Below are 21,084 nucleotides of genomic sequence, written 5' to 3'. Positions count from 1 at the left end.
TCTTTCCTTCCTTAGATAACTCAGATCATAATATTTTCATTAACAGTATACCGTGAATTAAACATGGGCCAAAGCACGATATCGTCCTTGGATATCAAATTAATAAAATCACTGGCTTTATGAAAAAATAACATGATAACTCAGTGGGAGCTTTCGGTAGGCTTTGGTTCCTTTCATCTCAATTCAAGAGGCTTTGAAGATTTCACTGTTTTTCATTCTACTCCGGGTCTAACAGCGCTTTGTGGCAAAGCAAGCACCCTTACCTGCTCTTCAGATGCTGGATGCTCCCAAGGCACTTGAAGCGGCCATTTACCATGATGGCCATGCGCGTGCACAGTGCTTCACACTCCTCCATACTGTAAACGACAATAATACCAGTTTCCTTTTCAGAAGAGAGTGAGGTACAACTTAAAACAGGTGTAATGTGTCTTTGTTCTACTGCTAAAGGTGCTGGATACAAAGGTAGGACACTGATCAGAGATGGTTTTCATACAGAGTACAACTGACGTTCAATTTTGAATTGTGTCAGCCCATAAAAGTACTTATTTTATATTTTATTTTGCTGAAAAAAATCTCTCTTTTCTACTAATTAGCTGCAGGTAGTTGCATGAGACATAATTTCTCATGTACAGTTAAAGTTTGGGGAGCAAAGAGCATTTTTACACGTCTCCTTTGACACCTTAAATGGACGACAAATTTGGTAATTAGAGAGAGAGGAAGGGACCATCTGTAGTTCTTAGTATCTCATTTTTTTTCTTTCCGCGGTGGGTTGGAATACGAATCATTTGTAGCTGAGGCGAAGCCTGTGAAGCTTTTCTGAGGAATGGTGCAATTAGGATTATGACTTTGTAAAACCTGGCGAATCTGCCACTTGACAAAACACAACCACCTGGTCGCGCTATGGACGATTGGATGCAGCTCAGCCACGCTGCCTAGGATAACAACAAATGCCTTTTATTTCTCCATGAAGGGAACGCATGCAATGAGGATAATATATTCCAACTGAAACGGCAACACAGATTATTCACACCCACTGCCATGAGCCTAACTGATCTGAAAACCCCAGCAATTTGGAAAATGGAAAATGAATATGCATGTGAATTGTGAAATGTTGCATATCGACTTGGGCCATCAAGTTTAAGTTTCACTAAAACATTCCGCATTCCATTTTTCCCTAACTACAAACCGTGTCAAAAATTGGCCAACATAAAGAAGAAAAAGTTGGGAAAAGTAAGTTTGCTCCAGGAAGTCAGAGTGTTTGCATAAGATTGGATAATGAAAAGACTCCAGCACACTGATACTGACACGGTTTCTCTTTTTCATGGGGGAAAAAAAAACACCACTTGAGTCAATATACCTTCATGCTTCATGAAAGGTGTATAGCAGCCAATATATTTATGACAGCCAATATTAACTGTCACTCAGGAAACAATGCCTCTCAACTAAAGCTGAAATGTAATCAATAATAAAATGTTCTTTATTGTTCACACACAATTTATGGATAATTCGGTTGCATCGAGCAGCGAGCGTGCATCATACAAAATAACCACTAAATAAAGAGCGATGATGAGCCATTGTTTCACCTGTGTGATGTCAGAATGACAGAGCGTCCCTCTTTGATGACACTCAGGATGCAGTCCCAGAGGAAGCGCCGTGCTTTGGGGTCCATCCCGGTGGTCGGCTCATCCTGCAATCAGAGCAAACCTCATATCACCATTTTCCATTCAGTTTCATCTCAACATATTATTAAGCAGCTAAATGTAGATTGGCATAGGATCTTAAGAAGTCATTTAATCTAGCATTGAAATATTCTGCCTTATTCTGCTTTGTTTTTATATACTGACAGTTGATTGAATACAAGACTAAATGACTTCATAAAATGATTTTTCTTTTAAATATTTTTTTTATATTTGATACTGATAGTGTGACAGATTTTCCCAGTTTTGCTGTCGTTTAGATGTATATGTCTGTATAGTCAAATATTCGTAAGTACACTATTGATATTCCACATTGATATTCCGCGAGAGAGAGAGAGAGAGAGAGAAAGAGAGAGAGAGAGAGATGGACCAGGGGCGCAAGACACTTTCAGAGCAGGTCAAATGAAATCAGAGGATTGCTCACAGACACACACACAAATTCTCGAATTACCAGAAATCTAGAGCCCTCACACACCAAATATGCAGACATAGTGTAGACACACTCACTAAAGCACCCTCCAACCCATAACACACACACACACACACACACACACACACAGACAGTCTCAGTGACTTGCTGTTTTTTTTCCTCAGGGCTAGTCTGTCCATGCACGATTACAGAGTGACAGGACTCAGTCTATTGCCTGGTTTCGTTCCAGGCCCGGTTCTCTCCCACTAGCAGAATCCTACAAATCCCATGGGGTATTTCCATCACCATGCCCAATGTGTCCCGGTGCAAAGCCTATGTGGCACCGCCTCAAGGCCGCCAAGACTCCCTGCACTAGCACACAGTAAGGAAACTGACACTGACAACACATTATCCCACTCCCTCAAAGTGACGGCCAGCCTGACATGCAGCCAAGTAAAAAAGGGGAGAGTTTTGGAATAGTGCTGTTCTGTATCATATGCCCCGAGTCAGTAAACAGAAAGGATCGGAAAGATTATTCTAAATATGAAATTTGTTATAGATCACTCATTACCTGTCTAAAATCTATATTAGCAACATAACCCGCTGGATTACTTTACTTATAAACCGTGGAAAAGGGAATTAAATGATCACTTTATTACAGTTTACAGACTGAAATTTGACAAACAATAATGTTATCTGAAGCTGTGTATTTCAGGCTGTTTGAAGAGGTGTTTGTGTGTATACACTCACATCAAAATAGATGTTTTACATGTATTACATTACATTCATGTTTCTGCGTAACCCAATACGTAATCACTAATTTCTTTAAGAGATTGTTTTATGGCATTTTGGCTTTATTAGACAAATAGTAATAATGCCATTGTCATTTCTGAATTCTGCTTTTTTACTGTATAACACTGTTATGAATTTTAAGTATTATACAGAGTCTTCACAGCTATGGCAGAGCAAGTTTTCTTTGTTATTAGTGAAATGAAGACATTAAAGATATTAAAGATAAGATATATAAGCAGTTCTAGCGTGATTTAAGGTCCGTAAAGTTTGTCCCTGCTAATAACATGACCATGACTTCCTAATACATGTTAAAGCCTCTCTATTGAAAGCATGTGATGCAATGAATTCTGAGTCATGCCTTCATTAATCTTCCATCAGTGAGAAAATGCTTAGCTTAGTGCTACCGCAGACTTTTGCCCTCAGTTTTAAGACCTGATGTATAAGGCTTTAATGCCTGCAAACACAGTTGTGTGTGCTTAAAGTTTTTCAGAAGAAATTGGTTCTTTCTTGAAAAAATGAATTAAAGTATGACCAGCGAGTGACCCCTAAAACACACCCTTCTCATCTACAAGCAATTTACTTGTAATCCCTTGGGAAATTCAGCAAGGATTTGCTAGTTTGATGATCCAGAACTTGTTTTGTTTTTTTACCTCCTCCTTTTTTGAGGCATACATTACTAAAATGCCTGCACTCTGTCATTTTCTTGCTACCCTTTGTGATTCTGAAAAGAAAAGATGACAGCTGCACAATGTAATCCAAAGGTTCTTCACAGATCTAAGAAACACTAGTACTGTATTGACAGTGAATATTCTCTCAAATAATTACAAATATTTGTTATTCAACAATGTTTGATGCACTGCTATTACAATAAACCCCAGGAGGTTATCAATAATAATAGTGCAAGGCATTTCTATTTTCTCCATCTACAACTTATCAATAAATTTGCATCTCACCAGGAAGATCACAGGAGGACAACCAATCAGGGCCATTGCTGTAGACAGTTTACGTTTGTTCCCGCCGCTGTAGGTGCCTGCCGACTTGTTGGAATATTTCACCAATCCCAACTTCTGGATTCCCCACTCGGCCACCTTTGAAAAAGAAAAAGAAAAAAATCATAACCTGACACATTATGGTGTCAAGAAGAATGCTGGCATCAGCCTTTACCACCAGACTCATGTTTTCATGATGGATGACACTTGGGCCAGCATCCCCATAGAACTATTGTATTCAAGCTCTGTGATTTTCAAGGACGAGGCTTGACAGCTGGCATCACTGTAAGACCTTCATCACAGGCTGCGGCGGTGCATCGCTGGTCTCCCTCCCTTCCTCAAGAGCCTCTCCTAAAACACTGGCCAGCAGGAGCGTCTCCAAAATGAATTACGCCAGCAATTCTCAAAGGTCATGTTTGGGCGTCAAACGCATAGAGTCCGCCATCTACATTCCTCGCACATATATTTAGACGTGTTTGCATACTGATAATGCAAATGCACCAGGGCTCGGTTTGGAACGAGGATGGCGGCCGAAAAAAGCACATCACAATGGGCCACAGCGAAATGGAGTGGCGCTTGCGGCACAGAACTGGGTCCTCGTGCGCAGCAGCTAAGAGATCAAAGCCCTGGCGCCGGGTCTGAGGCCTATGGTCGCCGCCAGCCTCTTTCTCTTTTGATCTTACTGTTGCTGAGGGGGCGGTGCGGGAGGAGTGCAGGGAGGCCGCACAGGGCCGGCCACACCACTGGGCATGGTGAATAATGTAGAGCCATAACCCACAGCCGCTGCTTTTCTACCACCGGCCATTATTCATTATATATGGCTTCTCCCATCGAGATTATCTATCACTTTCTAGACGTGCTTCGGCTTGCCCTACATTCACATTCTAGTTGAAAAGAATTGTGATGGAAAAAACTTTTGAATGGAAATAGTCCTTTCTTGTCAGCCACAGAAGAAGTAGAACGTTTGAGTTGTTTTTTTTAATCTTTATCCGATATTCCAATTACGAGAGCTCGTCTGTTTGTGTTCATCCTGTGGCGCTTAACAAGATGAGCCATGCGTAACTCAACTGAGTCCTGAACTGTGCCAGTTACAGTATACAGAACAGGTGAAAAACTTCAAAGGATGAGACAAGGAGTGGGACAGGATGTAGCGGTTACCGTGGCGACCTCTTTTTCTGGTACCCCTCGCAACCTGGCGTAGAACTCCAGGTGCTCTCGTCCGGTCAGAAGGTCGTTGATGGCGTCAAACTGGGGACAGTAGCCCATGTTCTGATGCACGTCCCGCATTTCTGTCCGGATGCTGCGAGAGAGAGAGCAGTTTAGGGGTTTTACAAGAGATATCATTAATGTTTGAACAATGGATCACACATGCAGATTATATTAAATGCCTTAGCAACAAAGGGAGTATGTTGTCAAATATGCAACAAAATCAGTTTGTTAGAAGGCCAAGAATCATACGCCGCATTTGAGTTGTCTATCGTATTTCAAGAGAGAGCGAAGAATAAAATTGCTGGGAAAGGTTCATCAAAAATTCAGAATTCCTTTATATGAAAAAGAATATCATGTCTTAGCAAGTCAATGCTTATGATTCTCTTTAAAACTCTTTCAAACTAACGTGCTAATGTAGAACAGCACAGCAGTTCAGTTCACATTCTGTGCTCTTGGTCTCAAGTGACTGTTTCCAAACCTATCTGAATCGAATGCAGGTATGCACGACAGCTCTTTGAATCAAAACAGACAATCAAGGGAAAATTATAAAGGGAGCACAAACTTATATTTAAGAGATAATGTTTCATCTGTTCAACGGCGATCATTCCTCTTACCATCGCACAGCAAGTGTAATGAGCTGTAAACAGAAGAGTGGGCGTATTCGCATCTGTTTTTCTCCCTTTTCGGTTTTTCTTTCCCCTAAAGGTCTAGGGGATTTTTCTTTGATCTCTGTTAGCCACATTAATCAACATTAGCACTGCTGTGTTAGGCCTTGCTCCATTCAGCTCCCTCTCTTTGTTCAACACAAAGTCAATTACCAGATGTATAAATGAATAACTATAGCAACCACTGTGACGCAAAACCAACAGCAGTTCTCACTGAACCAGCATCAGCCCAACGCTTGGATTTGCTTCCTTAGAGATGCACGCAAAGGAACAATGTTGTTTGTTCCTAAAAATAAGAAAGAACAAGCCTTCCTGCACTCAAGTGATCGAATCTCATATTGCCAGTGTCAAGGTACTTTCTTTTGGCATGTACAATGTTTTTTTTTATGACTGATTGTGTGAGGCAGGGGGAAAAAAAAAAAGAGAGAGCAAGGTACAGGGTGAGAATGTGAAAAGGAATGAAATATGTGCAAGATGTGCGAGAGGTAGGAAGAAAGAGAATGCAGAATTTTTTGAATTTCTGAAAATATAGGAGTGAGGGGACATGAGAGAAGCAAAGTTGAAAAGGCAGAGAAGGCAGAATGCACATCGAGAAGGCATGGAGAAAACCTGGCCAAGAAAAACAAAGAACCAGAGTGTGAGGGATAGAGAAATAGAAAGCCCTGTTACAGAGTACAAGCGTTGCTGAAAAAGGGAGCGAGCCAAAAAAAAAAAAAGAAAAAAGAAAAAAAAAATCCCTCGGCTCAATCCCCATCTGAGCAGCCATCTTGGGTGGCTAATTATGATGAGTGGCTCGGTGCGCTAGCGGGAGTTAGTGCCTCACCTGTACCCATTTAGGAAGGCCTCTCCACCGGAGACTGGGATGTCTCCTGTCAGCATCTTGAAGGTGGTGGTTTTCCCAGCCCCGTTGATTCCTAGCAAGCCGAAACACTGGTGGAGACAATAGGGAAATCATTAGGAAAGCATATAAGGCAAGATTTATATATACAAGCCTTTTTTTCAAAGACAGACAGTGATGTTATTGTGAGGAGAACATGGTGCTTTACTGTGCATAATGGCATTCTTGATTATAAATGGTTATTTTTAATAAATGGCACCCATTAAACCATATAATACCGTTTATCTGCAGAGAGTATAAATATTTGTATACTGCATATAATTGAACTGGCTCACTGTTTATACTAACATAACTAGAATGTATGGATTCTGTGTGACTGGGTCAATGTTTTGCCAAAGATGTCAACACCTACAACAACAAATTGACAGACACTTCCGTACGCAAACAAAACAACAGACACTAAATCAACAAGATACACACATGCACACAAACAGGCACACATATGCAACATAACAAGCAACAGACCATTCCCAACAGCATTTATTTCTGCCTCGGTGAATTACTGATTACAACAAACATCAGGCTTTCTTCTCCTTCTTTCCTTTCCCCTCTCTCTCTCTCTCTGATGGTGTTGATTTCTCTACTTCCTCCTTGAGAGCACACAGCAGGAAGTTGCCTCTGTGGAGCCGTGCGGTCAGGTGACCTGCCCTCGCTTCTCTGGCTCCAGCATAAATATTTGATTTCTGTCATTTATTGATCCGTGCTTGTTTGTGACCCAGGCTTGTGAATGCACAGAAGAAGGCTAAGCTTGACGTAAATAATACATGAAAATGCAGTGTGTGATCAGCGGAGCCCTGTGAATCACATTATTCCGCTGGCATTTACATTGGGTTTGGAGTAAACAGTGGCAGGGCGGACACCGGCGGAAAGCCTACAGAGCGTAGGTGCCTGTCAGCGTTTGAGATCATGTTTAAATGTTTAAAGTACCCGGTGGTATTATGTGTGTGCATATGCGTGTTCAGGTAGTTTATGTGTAACATGTTGTATGTGTAACATGATTGATTGTGTGATATAATGGTTATAATGCTAGTGGACAATGACCATTGATTACACACAATTATGCCATTGAAATCAGAATAAACAATGTATATTTATTTTATGTGCAATGTGTGTATGTGCGTGTATGTGTAAGGGTGATACATACCTAGTTCAGTTAGGTTGCGATCACACCTACAGTTCATTTTCTTCTGTCCGAATCATAGTGGAAAAGTTGACTTTGTTGCATTTTTGTATTTGGTTCTGTTAGTTTTACACTGCCCCGTTACAAGCAAACCAGGGCTTGCTAACAAAAGTCACATGGACTCACAAGTAGCTTGTTTATGGGACAAAGTTTTGGCAAACTGTCATCCCACGAGGTTAGATTTTGGCGGTGGTGGGGGTCAAAACAAATCCAATTCTAGTTCCTGTTAAATTTAGCTAAGTATAATGGACTTGTCTGCATTCTTTGCCATAATTGATCTTCTCTGGTGTTCATACCAGATAAGACCACACAAAGAAATAGCTCGCAATTAGATGTCAACATCTGTCAACACCCGTCCCCTTACACCCAGAAAACAGCACTTTTTTTGGGGTCAGTTTCTGTAGTTGGTTCGAATTACGTTCTCACTCCTAACAAACTGCACCACAGCTCGTTTGGAAGAGGATTCGAGCATTTTCAGGCGGGCTGCTCGGTGTGAACATGCCCTTAGAGAAGTTATTTCCATCCCTGCAGCGGTTTCCCCCTTAGTTCGGTTTGTTTGGGCTAATGAGAACATAGCAATTGCACTCAGGTGTGGACCAAAGTAATCACACTGACACCTTGTTGATGATGTTGATGGTGGTCTCAGTTTACAAGCCAATCCTGGAGCAGTTCGTTTGGAGCAAGAACGTGATCCGACTGTGATCCAACTCAACTACAAGAGGCGGTGTGCATTACGGGATAAACACGCCATGAATTATGGGTTATGCTGGTACTTAAGCTGGTAAGTCCTTTCCTGCACCAAATTTCTGACCAATGAAGGAAATTACTTCTCCCACATGACTGTTGATAAATTATGATTTGCTTGAAATTTGGAAATGTAAACGAATGTGGAAATGCAACAAAGACCGGACCAAAGCAAACAGACTATAGGTTTGAAAAGACCCTGAGTGTCTGTGTGTTTCTGCAGCATTTGGCTCACCTCTGCGGCAGGTATGCCCACACACACCCTGTCCACAGCAGGGGTCTTCTTCCCTGGGTAAACCTGCGGCAAGCAGACAATGAAATGAATCAACCACCCAGCCAGTGATAGAGAGAGGCAGAGAGAGAGAGAGAGAGAGAGACAGAGAGACAGAGAGAGAGAGCATGGCAGGCAGGAGTGAGGGAGGGGTGGGGGAGCAGACAGTGAGAGAGATAGCAGAGAGGATGGCATGAGAAAATATGGAGCGATAGACCAGAGCAGCAGGGAAGAGGTGAGATAGAAGGAGCAGGTGGAGAAAGAGAGGGAGAGCGAGAGAGAGAGAGAGAGAGAGAAGGGAGGGAAACAGATTTTAACAGGGAGGGATCATTTCCAAAATTTAAGGAGAGGCAGATGGGACAAGGTGAAAGGAATGGGAGATACTTGCATAGGAGGGAGAAAGAGGAGATGGGCACATTAGTATTTTTGACTTCCTTTCTGACAGCATTCATGAGGAAATCTGTCTCCACTTTGAATACATTGGTAACCTCAACAGGATTCAACACACTCACAAATTCCCAATCTGTTTACTCTACTTTGGACGACCAACTATAACCACAGCTGCATTTACTTACTACATATACTGATCATTTCAACAATGTCATCTCAATACTTTAATTACAAAGTGAGATGCTGAGTAAGCCTGATGGCATAACTGTAGAAGTGTACTTCTACAGTATGACTCGATAAAAAAGAAGAAGTCAGAGCGGGGAAGAGAGCGCATCTCGCATCACATCTCACATTCTGATTGTGAGTCAGCCTCCCGCCAAGATCATGTAGCAAAATTGGAAATGAGAACATGGCTGAGCTTTTTCGATTCTCACTTCAAACTTTCATTGCCGTATCCACATCCTCCCCCACTGACCAGCCTCAGCCTTCTGCATTTACATTCAAGTCCAAATTGTCTGAAAATCTCACCAGAGTTGGTAGAGAAACCTTCACTTAGAGTGAAAAGGATTTGTTAAAATATACAAATACACCTGGTGAACATTTAGCTACATGAGTGCATGAGGTGTTTTTTTTACATTCAATTCGATGTTGGAGTTTGATATGGTTTCAAAGTGTTTTCAAAGGAACGTTGATTTCTTTCTCTTGCATGAAAAGCTAGACAAGGTCCTTGTTGTTGTTGCTGAGTGTGACAGTTAAGATCTCATTTAGCACTCAAAAGCAAGGACAGCACTGTGTTCCTTTGAGGTATGAAAGAAAGGGACAACTGTTGGCTGTTTTTCAGATTTTTTAAAGTTGAAATCATAGTTCTCGGTCAGAGTCGTGTGTGCTTACGTGTGTCTGTGAGGGTGCCTGTGTCTCTATATGAGTGTGTCAGAATGAATCATTGCAATGCCATGACAACAGAAAATTGCCATTTCATGTTGCTACAGTAGGAACAATACATTTCCTGTATAGAATCCTAAACCGATATCCAGAAAGCAGAAAAATAGACTGCATCTCAAAAAATGACTGCAGACATGAAAGTAAGTCACATCACAGGATATGATTAAAGTTAGTAGCAATCAAAAGACAATTGCTTAGAAATTAATGATGCTTTTGCAGATAGAGTCATCTGTGTTTTTGAAGTATTGACTGCTGAACTTCTATGAGATGGCAGGGCTCAGCAACATTTAGCTAAATTCTTTATATTAGCTTGATTCAGCTGAGTTTAGTAATACTTCAACAATTTATTTGGCTAGTTTCTCTGTCACATTTCATAAAGGAGGGTGACAGAACATCTGCAAAGTGATGTGATTTTTACACTTACTCCCTTCCAGGCAAATGTGAAATTAGTAATGCTACTTCAAGCCTAGCAAACAATGACACTGCATTCATTACACAGTTGGCACACCAAAAGTGTTTGTTACAGGGGCTTCAGAGATCCACTATTTTTTCAGTGTCATTTGGTGGCAGCACTCAGTACTCAACCTGGATTATACATACTACTTTTTACTGATAGCGTGCAATGCTAACACTACATCAAAGCACCAGATACATGTAGGGAGGAAGGCAATTAAAGGATAATTCCCCCCTGACTTGAGCACCATAAGGGCTGTCATGATAAGCAGGGCGACTTTTAATCAGATGAGACAGTTGGGGGGAATGTGATGGCGGTAGCTGTGCAAACCAAAAATAAAATACACACTACAGCCCGAAGTCGGAGAATCACATGCCTAGGCTTGTGGACTGAGAGCTGTATAGCTCAGTGGGAAGAGCATGGCATTAATACTGCTTGGTTTGGAGGATTGATCCCCACCTGGGCCATCCATAGTGAAATCACTCACAGTACTGTAAGGTGCTATGCTAAGGTACCAAATGGGCTATGTTTTATATTGGTAAGGGACTGAGGCTAGCCCAAAATAATGAACAAACCAACAATAAAAAATACAAATAAACAAATAAATACAGAGAGAAAGAAGTACATACATAAATAAATAAATAAATACAGAATACAGAAATACAGGAAGAGAGAAATACAGAAATACAAGAAGAAAGAAAGAAAGAAAGAAAGAAAGAAAGAACGAAATGATACGCAGAAATATCATATCTGCAAAAAACAGAGAAAAACTTTGAATGCAAGTGTGAGCCAATGTCAGCAGCCACTCACAAACAAAAATCTGTTTCATAACAGATATTGCTGACCTCATTTTTGTTTTTTGTTTGGAAAATATTTTTTGAAGTATTTCGGGAGACTTACACAACTCCCTTGTGAATGTACTGCACAGTATGTTGTTCAAGCTAGAGACACGTCTGAGCTATTTATATAAAGCCAGAAGACATGTTATCAAACGAGTATACCATATTTCAAATGGCGCTGCGGCCAAACATGTAATCTGCCAGACAGCGAGCTGCCACTCATCGCTCATTGGTCAGCTAGATTCAAACAGCTGTCACAGGCTCCCATAAAACTTTCTCTGTCGATTTAGTGAGTGATTGGAAGGTTAAACTGACAGCACTGGGCACTGAAAATGCAAACAGACGGACGCACCGCCATTACGGTCTCCATCGATTACGCCGCCGTCGCTAACGCAGCGGCTAAGCGGAGGCTAGCAGGTGGGGGCGCACAGCAAAGCGCTCCTGGGTGGAGGAGCAGGGGAAAGGAAAGGGGGGGAGCGGGAATCTGACACATGATTGATGGCCTGTCGATCGCTTCGGAGGCACGCTCAGATTTATGACGGAACCCAGCCGGTGGCGCGTGGCTGCCGAAACCACGCGCTCATTGATCAATTTGTTATCTGCACCCCGACCGGATGGGGCACAGCTGTGGTGGGAGTCAATGAGGGCACCGCAGGAGGCAGCCTCGTGCCTGCTGCAGCTGCACCGCTGTTTTTACCTGGTGAAGGGCCGCTGTGTGTCTTCACAGATAAATGTTGTCAACCATGAAGGTATTCATGAAAACTGAGCTGAGCTGCTTGCACCACAAGAACTCAACCAAGTCTAATGTGTTATTTGACCTTGTATGTGTGTTAGAGATGAAGCACATTTTTTTTATTTCACTTTACAATTCTATAGTTCATTAAAAAAGTTAGCTTAGCTCTAGCTGAGAGAGCTACAAGGGAAAATTCCAGCACCCTCTCCACATCATTTCACCTTGCGAGATCTTTCGTAATACATTATCCATCCGGCTGTTTTATTCAGCACCCGCTCATTAATTACCCCGGTGCATGTGGCACGCGTCCGTGTCTGTGAGCGAGAAGTGAAAGATGAAGTGCGGTGCGAGCGGGGAAGACGGAGCAGGGAGCAGAGGAGTGAGGACGGGTGGTGGGACGTCAAAAGGTTGTAAGATGGTCCAGATGTCTGCGTCGGAGCTGCGAATCGGGCTGCTGCGGCGCCACTTCCTGCCGCCGAGCCCCTGCGGGGGAGGAACATCTGCTGACGGATGAAGTGTTAATCTCGGCGGTGATGAGGTGCGCGCCGCTGCGGCACACTCGGCTTCACCTACCGCGAGGAGGGGTTTGCCGGAGCCGTACAGCAGCGCGGACCTTTATACCCCTAAGAACCCAATCTTCCTGGATTCTCATGTCCATGTCTGTGTTTGAGAGCGTCTGCAGCTGCAGATTACCTGCCTGTCTTTCTCATTTGACCCACGGACTGAAAAGCATACGAGGAATGCGACTGGAGAAAAAATAGCTGGCAACGTCCCAACTTGGAAACAGAATACCCCCCTCCTCCAACACACACTAGAAGTCCATTTGTATAATTTTACAAGTGGAAACAGGGAAATCTGTCAAAGTTTTCAGTGGTGCAGATTAATGCAATGCTCACTGATTAGTGAGGTCTGGCTTGTTGTGGTGAGATGTTTGGGTGCATTTCAGTTCTTGAGTGCAAGTCGGTTGGCTGTTTCATTGTCCTTAATCAGCCATTGATTTGCTGTTTGTGAGGAAGGGGACTAATGCAGCAATGGCATAAAATCAGGCATAATCAAAGGGCTAAATTGAGAGGGAGACAAAAATGGATTTCATTCCCCTTGTTGCAATAACTTATTAACCCCCCTCCTCTTGTTAATTGTACATTTTAGAAAATGGAATGGGGAATAACAAGGATGAAAGCAATCAACCTGCCACAACAGAATAAAAGAAATGGCTGAACAACGAAGTGAGAAAAGCATATCAATCAGGATAGTCCACTATTCAATACAATCAAAGTAACATTTTAGCAGGAGCCAGAAGCCGACTGCGCAGTACCTTCGTGAGGTCGCAGATCCTCAGGAGGTCATTGTGGGCCCGGCCTTGATGTACTCGTTCACGCTCTCGAGCCACATCAATATCCTCTTCCCCCTCAGATAATGAGTTCCCTGAAATAAGCCTGGGAAAGAAAGTCAACCAGAGTTGGCATCACACCATTCATTAAAGTTAACATGAGCTCGCATGACAAATTATCTCGGTCATAGTCTCAGCTCGGTGAAACAATCTCTGCAATTTTCACAAACAGTACAAGCCACAGAGCTTAGTTGCCATGACAACCTCACTTTCTGACTAAGTAAACATTAGGGCTTAAAGAAAATTGGGTGGTATTTGCCTAACAAAGTTACGGTGCAACAGATGTTGTATGGATAATGAATATTCATTACTAGTTTAATGAGGGAAAGTAGGAATGTAGGTTGTAATATAAATATGGTTTATCTCACTGAAACAAATACTATTTGAAAATATGTAACTTTCACTGTAAACCCGAAGGAAAGAGAGAGCAAAAAGAATGGAAATTGAAGCTAAGGATGGATGAACAAGAATTACATAAGAGGAAAGAGGGGGGAAAACACAAGGAAATAGGTAAAATATAGAAGAGGGAAGGAGAGGAAGAAGAGGGAGATGAATGGGCGAATCAGTGGCTGGATGTATAGACGGAGGAAATGATAGATATTCAGCAATCAAAGGGTTCTTAAACTTTCTCAGTCTTGGGCCCGATTTGAGAAATTCAAATACATTCATGTGGGAACCTACCAAGAACAGGCCTGTAACCCATTTTAGGCCTCCAACCATAGTATTTGAAACATTGAAGTAACTGCAAGTAACAGTTGACAGCTGTCTTTACCTCGGCTTGCAGAAGAACTTATACTGGATGAGGATTGTGATAATGAACATGACAGCTCCCTGGATGGACATGGCACAAAGGTTTTTTCCCACCATTTCCCAGCTGAGCGGGTCCTTGAATCGGTCTTCTCCTGGTGAGGAAGGTGGGAGGGAAGAAGCAAAGAAAGAAAAAATTAATTAACACTGCAAAAAATGTAAATTTTAACAAATTTAGTCTCATATTCAGCCTTCAAATCTTATTTTCTTAAACCAAGAGAAAAATTCTGCCAATGAGGTGAAATTACTCTTGTTGTTTCAGGAATTTTCTAGAAATTAGTGTCAATATGTTGAAAAAAGTCAGAGAAACAAAAGAAAGAAACTCTTGAAATCAAGTTGATTGACATTGAAAACAAGTGAATTTATCTAACCCCATTGGCAGATTTTTTCACTTGCTGTAAGAAAATTACGATTTTAGGACTCAATATTAGACTAAATTACTTGTTAAGATGGAGATTTTTTGCAGTAAAACAAATATGAATACATAAATCAATGCAGAAAGATGCTTCAAAAAGGGAGAAGAGAAGTTATTACTTAGGATGTGTGATTTCATGTTATTGTCCAAGCCCCATGCATGAGCTCAGAGGACAACAAAAGGGGACTGCCGAATGTTCACTATTCTTTCAAGGACAGCCAAAAATATCTTTGTGAAAAGTTAGTAGAATGCTCAAATTCATCAATTGTTTGAAGGTTTTTTTCAGTTTTTTTGTGAATGACAAATTCTTTTGTGAAAGCCCTCAGTTGAAATTGTCACTTAGCCTCACATAAATCGCTGTCACCTTTGTCATCTGAAGAAATAGCTGACATCCTGTACTTTTCATGTTGAAGCCTTTTTTTGGTTAATGAACATGTAAGCAAAACTGTGACAGCCCCTCACTCTAATCATTTTCAATTCTGCTCTCTCTTTCAAATGCGTTCTTCCTCCCTCTCTCTCAGCCACAACAACCCTTGAGCCTGAGGGGGGAGAGCGAGGAGACAGGGGGGAAAAACGAAAGCGCTTTCAGTCTCATTCTCTGGTAAATAGCCCCTCTCCACACTAGCCCTTTTAAGTTGTGATTGCTTTTCTCTTCGTGCCCTCCGCCACCACCACAAATGATTCCTCAAACCACTATTTCCTGCTCCATCTCTCTACAGATAAGACTCCTCTTCCTCTTTGATGTGTCTCTTTGCCTCTTGATCCCCCCCCCCCCCCCCCCCACCCTTCCCTGTTCACCTCTTCTCACTCTCTCCTTTCTAAATTTAACACAGAGCGTGGTGCTCCGGAGGAGGTTTGGGAGTCGCGTTACTGGTCAAATATTTCGCTCCCCGGAGGGAATAAAAGCTGCTATATTATAATGAAATAGCGTAGTGTCACTTTAAAGGAAGGGACTGAGGTTAAGTGTCATTTAAGAGTATAATACCACCAGGAGTTACAGTAGTATGAATTTATGACGTACAGGGTCAATAGTTTATATGAATTACAAGTCATTACTGTCCATCCAAGTGCTGTCTATAAATACAGTAGGTAACACACTTTATTCTGTTTTGATTTTCAGAGTTAGTATGAAAGTACAATTTCAACATGATGTAGTATACCAAGGGTTGTTGCTCTCTGTTTCAGAGCCAAAAACCTTGTTTTCCTTGAAAGAAGTAAAACAATTTTGCCAACGGAGTGAGATAATTTCACTTGTTTCCAATGCAGTTTCACGTAATATCTTAAATTAAGGCTGAACACTCCAGTAGTATCAAAATAGTGTCAACTAATTCAAGAAAGTTGCAACAAGTATATTTATATTAGGAACAAGTGAAATTACCTCACCCCATTGGCAGATGTTCTCACTTTCTCTTAGCAAAACAACATTTTAAAACTTAATATTAGACTAAATGACTTGTGGCCTCTTACCAAAGCTGCTGAAGAGCGTGGCCATCGCCTGGTTCTTGGCCATGTCAATGAGCCCTCGGCCCAGACAGAAATGTGGGAATATCAGCAACACCTGCTTCACTATGTCATTGATGCGGGAGACATTCTATTGAGGGAAATGCATCCACGCACACGCACAGAGAGGGAGAGGAATAGAGAGAGAGGATATAATATTGCCACTTCTGGCTCGGCATGGCGTTCAAAAGCAAGTTCATGCATTATGCATACTGCTTCATCGCAGCATAGTCTTCAAAGCTCTTGCATACATGGAGAGAGACTATAAATTCATCATTTCCCTTTTTGGTAGACCCAGGGCAAAGAGGAGGTGGGGCGGGGGCGGCAGTGGTGCTGGGGGGTTGCATCTCTTAAAGCTGTGTGCAAGATTTACAGATGACGCCCCTTATTGTCGTGGAATTTATTCATGGATATGTGTAATTGCTCTGTGATTTACTAGTTTCACTGAGTGAGCTTTCAATTGGCAGTTGAGGATGAGTGCATGCAGCCTTATGAGGCTGTCAGCCTTAACAAAAACCCAAATGCCTCATTCAAAGATGTTTTTGTCAAATATGTTTACTGCATGCCTACTACTTAAGTTAGGCGTAATTTCTTTTCCTGCTCCTTTATCCACACTTCCCTATCGTGGAAGAGGAGGCGAGGCAGGATCTGGTCAGAAAAGGGACACAGATGAGCTTCATATCTTCATATTGCAATAGTTATTGCTCCAAATTCATGTCAAAATGTTCTGTAAATACATTACATACCAGGCCCTTTGGCTCAACCCCACCTTGGATAGTCTAAAATGAACTTTAAGAGGCAAAACAATTCCGGACACTAGATATCTGATGTGGAAGGATCAAGTCTTTTAACGTTGATATAATATTGCACATATGAATTCATGCAAGCACATCCAGGGCAAAGGCAATAGTGTAATCTAAGTTAATCTTTTCTCTTTGTAGCGAAGCATAATGTCCAAGATCAAAAGCGAGAACATGCATACGTGAGACGATATCTTTGCCTGTGAGTAGGTGGTCACTGGCCTAGTTTCTCTCAGGCAAATATGAGAGCGTGATGAAAAGGCCTCATTGATCATGATGTCAAAGCAAACCTTCAGATGTCCGGCAATGAATTCAACAATAATTCATCACTGCCTTCATCTGCATTTACAGGCTTCCTTGAAGACTTAAGGGTGCGCAGATGTGTGAAACTCAAAGCTAAGCCTAAATTCCACCATCAACGTGATTAAGTTTAAGATCATTTGAAAAATATTTAACACTTAATTCAGGCACTGCATATTACAATTCTGCAGCTTCATTGTATCTCAAACGGATTATATTTCTCATTCTTGAAAAACTCATATCAAGCGGAGAAGAGCTGTTCTTGAAGTTCAAACAAAGCCTGTGCAGAGGTAGAGAGAATCAAATAAATAAATAAAAGCAACGACCTTGCCTGAATGAGGCCCGTCTGTCTTGGAGACGAATGTGAAGAAACAGAGCCCCTAATTTGGGATCAATACATGAAATAACACATCTTCTCTTGACTGGGTGTTCATCAAGGGGATCTAAGAGGCTCTTAGGGGGATGATGAAATGCTTGACAATTTTCCTCCTAACTTTCGCGCAAGATGCCCATAAATCATTTTCAAACGGTTGTGAAGAGGGTACAGTCTTCAAGGCTTTTGTCTGACCCATATCGCCGCTTGTTCTTATTCCCACAGCGCCACCTTTATCCGCACCACCGGGAATCACAATGGGAGAAGAGATACGGGGAAAATATGGCTCCAACGTTTTAGTTAGATTTTTTTTTTTTTTTGGGGGAGAACTGTAGCTGATGTTCATGTTTGTGGGACTCGCTCCTCGGGTGGAAATGCCATCCGTCAGCTAATTCAGGAGTGTGTTTTTTTTTTAACAAGCTCAATTTGTAGTGTGGCTGTCTCGCCATGCTTGGCACAGGACTAGTGATTCTGAAAAATAGCGGCTTATACCCTGAGGGAAAACTAGCCTACAGTTCTCGCTAACCTGAATGATTCCCCCAGCGTGTTTGCATCTATACCTGTATATGTGCTATCATGCTTGTTGTCGATATACTATGATAATTCCATTTCACTGGTTTCTGTTACGAAGAATACACTATATCAAAACTATTGCGTTTTATGCCCATAAAGCATCCTGTCTGCGAAGTTCTTGCTGGACCATTCACACATGTGCTCCAATTGCACTGCAAGGGGCTGCTAGTTCCTGCATGGCCAGACTTTCATGCCTCTTCCTTTAGCCTGGCAGATCTATAGGTGCCTGTGGTTTTGTCTGAGTGGCACGTGGTGGAGGTATTGACTTAGACACTGCTTCATGCATACAAGGCAGGCTGGGATTGATGCAATCCACGGGGAGCTGGACAGTCCTGAGGGGAAGAAAAGCTCCCATTGGTCTCCAGACAAAACTGGGGCATGGAGTCTGTACACTGCAGCTCTGCTTTCTCACTCCTTTACTCTTTTTTTAATTTTCTCTCTTGGAAAAATGGTGCTATGCCCAAAAGGGATCTAGATTCACCCTGTGCTCGAAAACACATAACAGAATGAAGCCTGTAGCTTTGCTTTTGAATAACTCTGTTTAACTATTGTCACTGCGCAGGAGTCTAAAAATGATGAAACAGAGGTTTGAAGCGGAAGAAGTCACAAATGGAGGAGTCTGGATTGAGCTGTCAGATGTAGGACGTACCCTCTCTGCCTAACTGTGGCACACTGGGGCACTGTCTTATCTACATTAGCCATTTTGTGCAGTCTGTTCCTTAGAGTTATCTGGGTGGAACAGGGGGCACAGGGAAAACTGGAGCGTTGTAACATCTCAGCCTATTTTTTATTTGGCTGGTTTTCCAGTGAAAGACTGTCTGCTTGATGTTTCACACACACCAAGTTCCCTTATCAGCAGTGAAATTACCTGGGATTTGGAGAATTATCATTATACCTGTCATGTCTTGAGTTACTCTCCTCAGGACGACGCTACGCTGATGTGATGTTTTTGTTTTATTGATGTGATTGGTATGTATTGATTTTATTTATTCAGCCTTCATTTTACAAGGAAGTCCCACTGAGATTCAAAATCTCTTTTCCAAGCGAGACCTGGAAATGTGATGTAATTTGTACTATTGATGTTATATACATGGATGTGATGTTATGTTTTAATTGGTGAGTTCTATTCTATTCTATTCTATTCACCCTTCACCAGTGCCTTTGACAAGAGAAGTGCACAGTAAGGTCATTCCAGCAAACATGCATGCTGTCCATTACAATATTACCAGTGCCCCCCCCTTTATGAATAATACGATTCACTAACACTGTATCAATAAATACAGAAGATTTAGAGAGAACACAATGGCAGACATGACTGTCTTTGAGAAGAGATGTGCCAGCTGAAGAAAACAAATCGATGATGAATGTTGGCAATAATGAAATCACCATGCAAATGAGGCTGCCTCGTTATGAGAGAGGAAACATCCCATCCCGGCGCCGAGCTGTGCCAGAGGAAACATCAAGTCAAAGGCGGGCGTGTTCAAGGGACAGAGTGTGCAGCGGCAAAGTCTTTGAGACCACATTATGCTCCATCTGAAGTGTCGGATCAGAGCTGTGGGAGACATTCTGATGAGGCATCAGATGTACGAGCAGCTTGCCGGAGAGTGAAAGAGCGTGAGTGTGACTGTTGACAAGGAATGACTGATCACTGTCTGTGAGTCTAAAAATATGAAGTGAAAAATCCAACTGTGGGAGGTGTATGCTAATCACACAAAAAAACAATTAACTCTACAAATCAATTCAGACATACAGTATAGTTAGAGAACAAATGAAAAAAGTACGTAATTCCCAATCATTCAAGCCGCACCTGTAAGTGAATGAGGAGCTGTTGCTGAAAAGTGTGCGCATTATACAGATTTTATATTCAGACTAGTGCAATTTATGTTTTTTAATGAAATATGATTTAAATAATCAAGTCAAAAGTAAAATGACTGACAGTCAACATCTCTCTCTCTTTGTTTCCGAAACTCAGCTCTCCATTTCTTATTTAGTTCTTCTTCGGTGTCTTTGTCTTTTGATTCCCCGGAGACTGAGGCAGCTTGCAGTTTAAATGAACACTTACTGAAAGATGGATGAGGAAAGTTCTCCGAAGACCCAATTCCCACCAAACGATTAAACATTAAAGAGAATAGGGAAAATAACACCTTTGAAAAATCCTTGAGAGGGTAAAAGAAATATATTAAAAGTTATTCCAGGTGGATACACACCACCCACACACGCGCTGGAAAACACAGAGCGATTATTTAGGATTCAAGCCAATTAGACATCTATTATGGAATGAACTTCCCGCGCACTGCTCTTGCAATACAGACAATTATTTTTTGACAGCTAACGTTTCAACAGTAAATCCAATATGGACCATCATCAGAGCATGATATGTATGCGACATTAAGTTCCGGCAGTGTGCAAGATCTTCATTCTATCATTATACAAGCCTTGGCATTTATTCCTACGCACCTGTACTAACAGGTTTGGTTGCGTGGGTTCCTTTGTTTATGCAATTAGCCATCTATTGCCATCACTTCCAATATAACTGTATTGTATGTGTATCTGCTGTTTCTCTACAAGTGTGTCATTGTTGGTGTGCAAAATTGTGCGTAAACACTACCAGTCAAAAGTTTGGACACACCATATTTTTTCTTTATTTTTACTATTTTCCACATTTTAGAATAATAGTAAAGACATCAAATCTATGAAGTAACACAAATGGAATT

At 41.7% G+C, this 21,084-nt stretch overlaps 1 protein-coding gene across 1 annotated transcript in view; it reads right to left on the bottom strand.

The window, feature by feature from the left end:
- The window catches only part of LOC139657817 (phospholipid-transporting ATPase ABCA1), a 144,788-nt gene that overhangs the window by 17,587 nt on the left and 106,117 nt on the right, over positions 1 to 21,084 (bottom strand). Inside the window, exons 39-47 of the mRNA XM_071535745.1 lie at positions 16,292 to 16,415; positions 14,375 to 14,504; positions 13,528 to 13,648; positions 8,819 to 8,881; positions 6,585 to 6,691; positions 5,046 to 5,187; positions 3,852 to 3,986; positions 1,584 to 1,687; positions 264 to 356 (exon numbers count right to left, since the gene is read on the bottom strand). Of these exons, the coding sequence (XP_071391846.1) occupies positions 264 to 356; positions 1,584 to 1,687; positions 3,852 to 3,986; positions 5,046 to 5,187; positions 6,585 to 6,691; positions 8,819 to 8,881; positions 13,528 to 13,648; positions 14,375 to 14,504; positions 16,292 to 16,415 (1,019 nt within the window). The remainder of the gene's footprint in view (positions 1 to 263; positions 357 to 1,583; positions 1,688 to 3,851; positions 3,987 to 5,045; positions 5,188 to 6,584; positions 6,692 to 8,818; positions 8,882 to 13,527; positions 13,649 to 14,374; positions 14,505 to 16,291; positions 16,416 to 21,084) is intronic.

Source organism: Centroberyx affinis, unplaced genomic scaffold (genome assembly GCF_046629955.1).
Source record: "Centroberyx affinis isolate AG114_WGS23_722 - 3 ecotype Tasmania unplaced genomic scaffold, CSIRO-AGI_Caff_v1 ptg002764l_1, whole genome shotgun sequence".
Taxonomy (NCBI): domain Eukaryota; kingdom Metazoa; phylum Chordata; class Actinopteri; order Beryciformes; family Berycidae; genus Centroberyx; species Centroberyx affinis.
The sequence above is the reverse complement of the archived record's forward strand: the minus strand, read 5'-3'. Positions and strand labels throughout refer to the sequence as shown.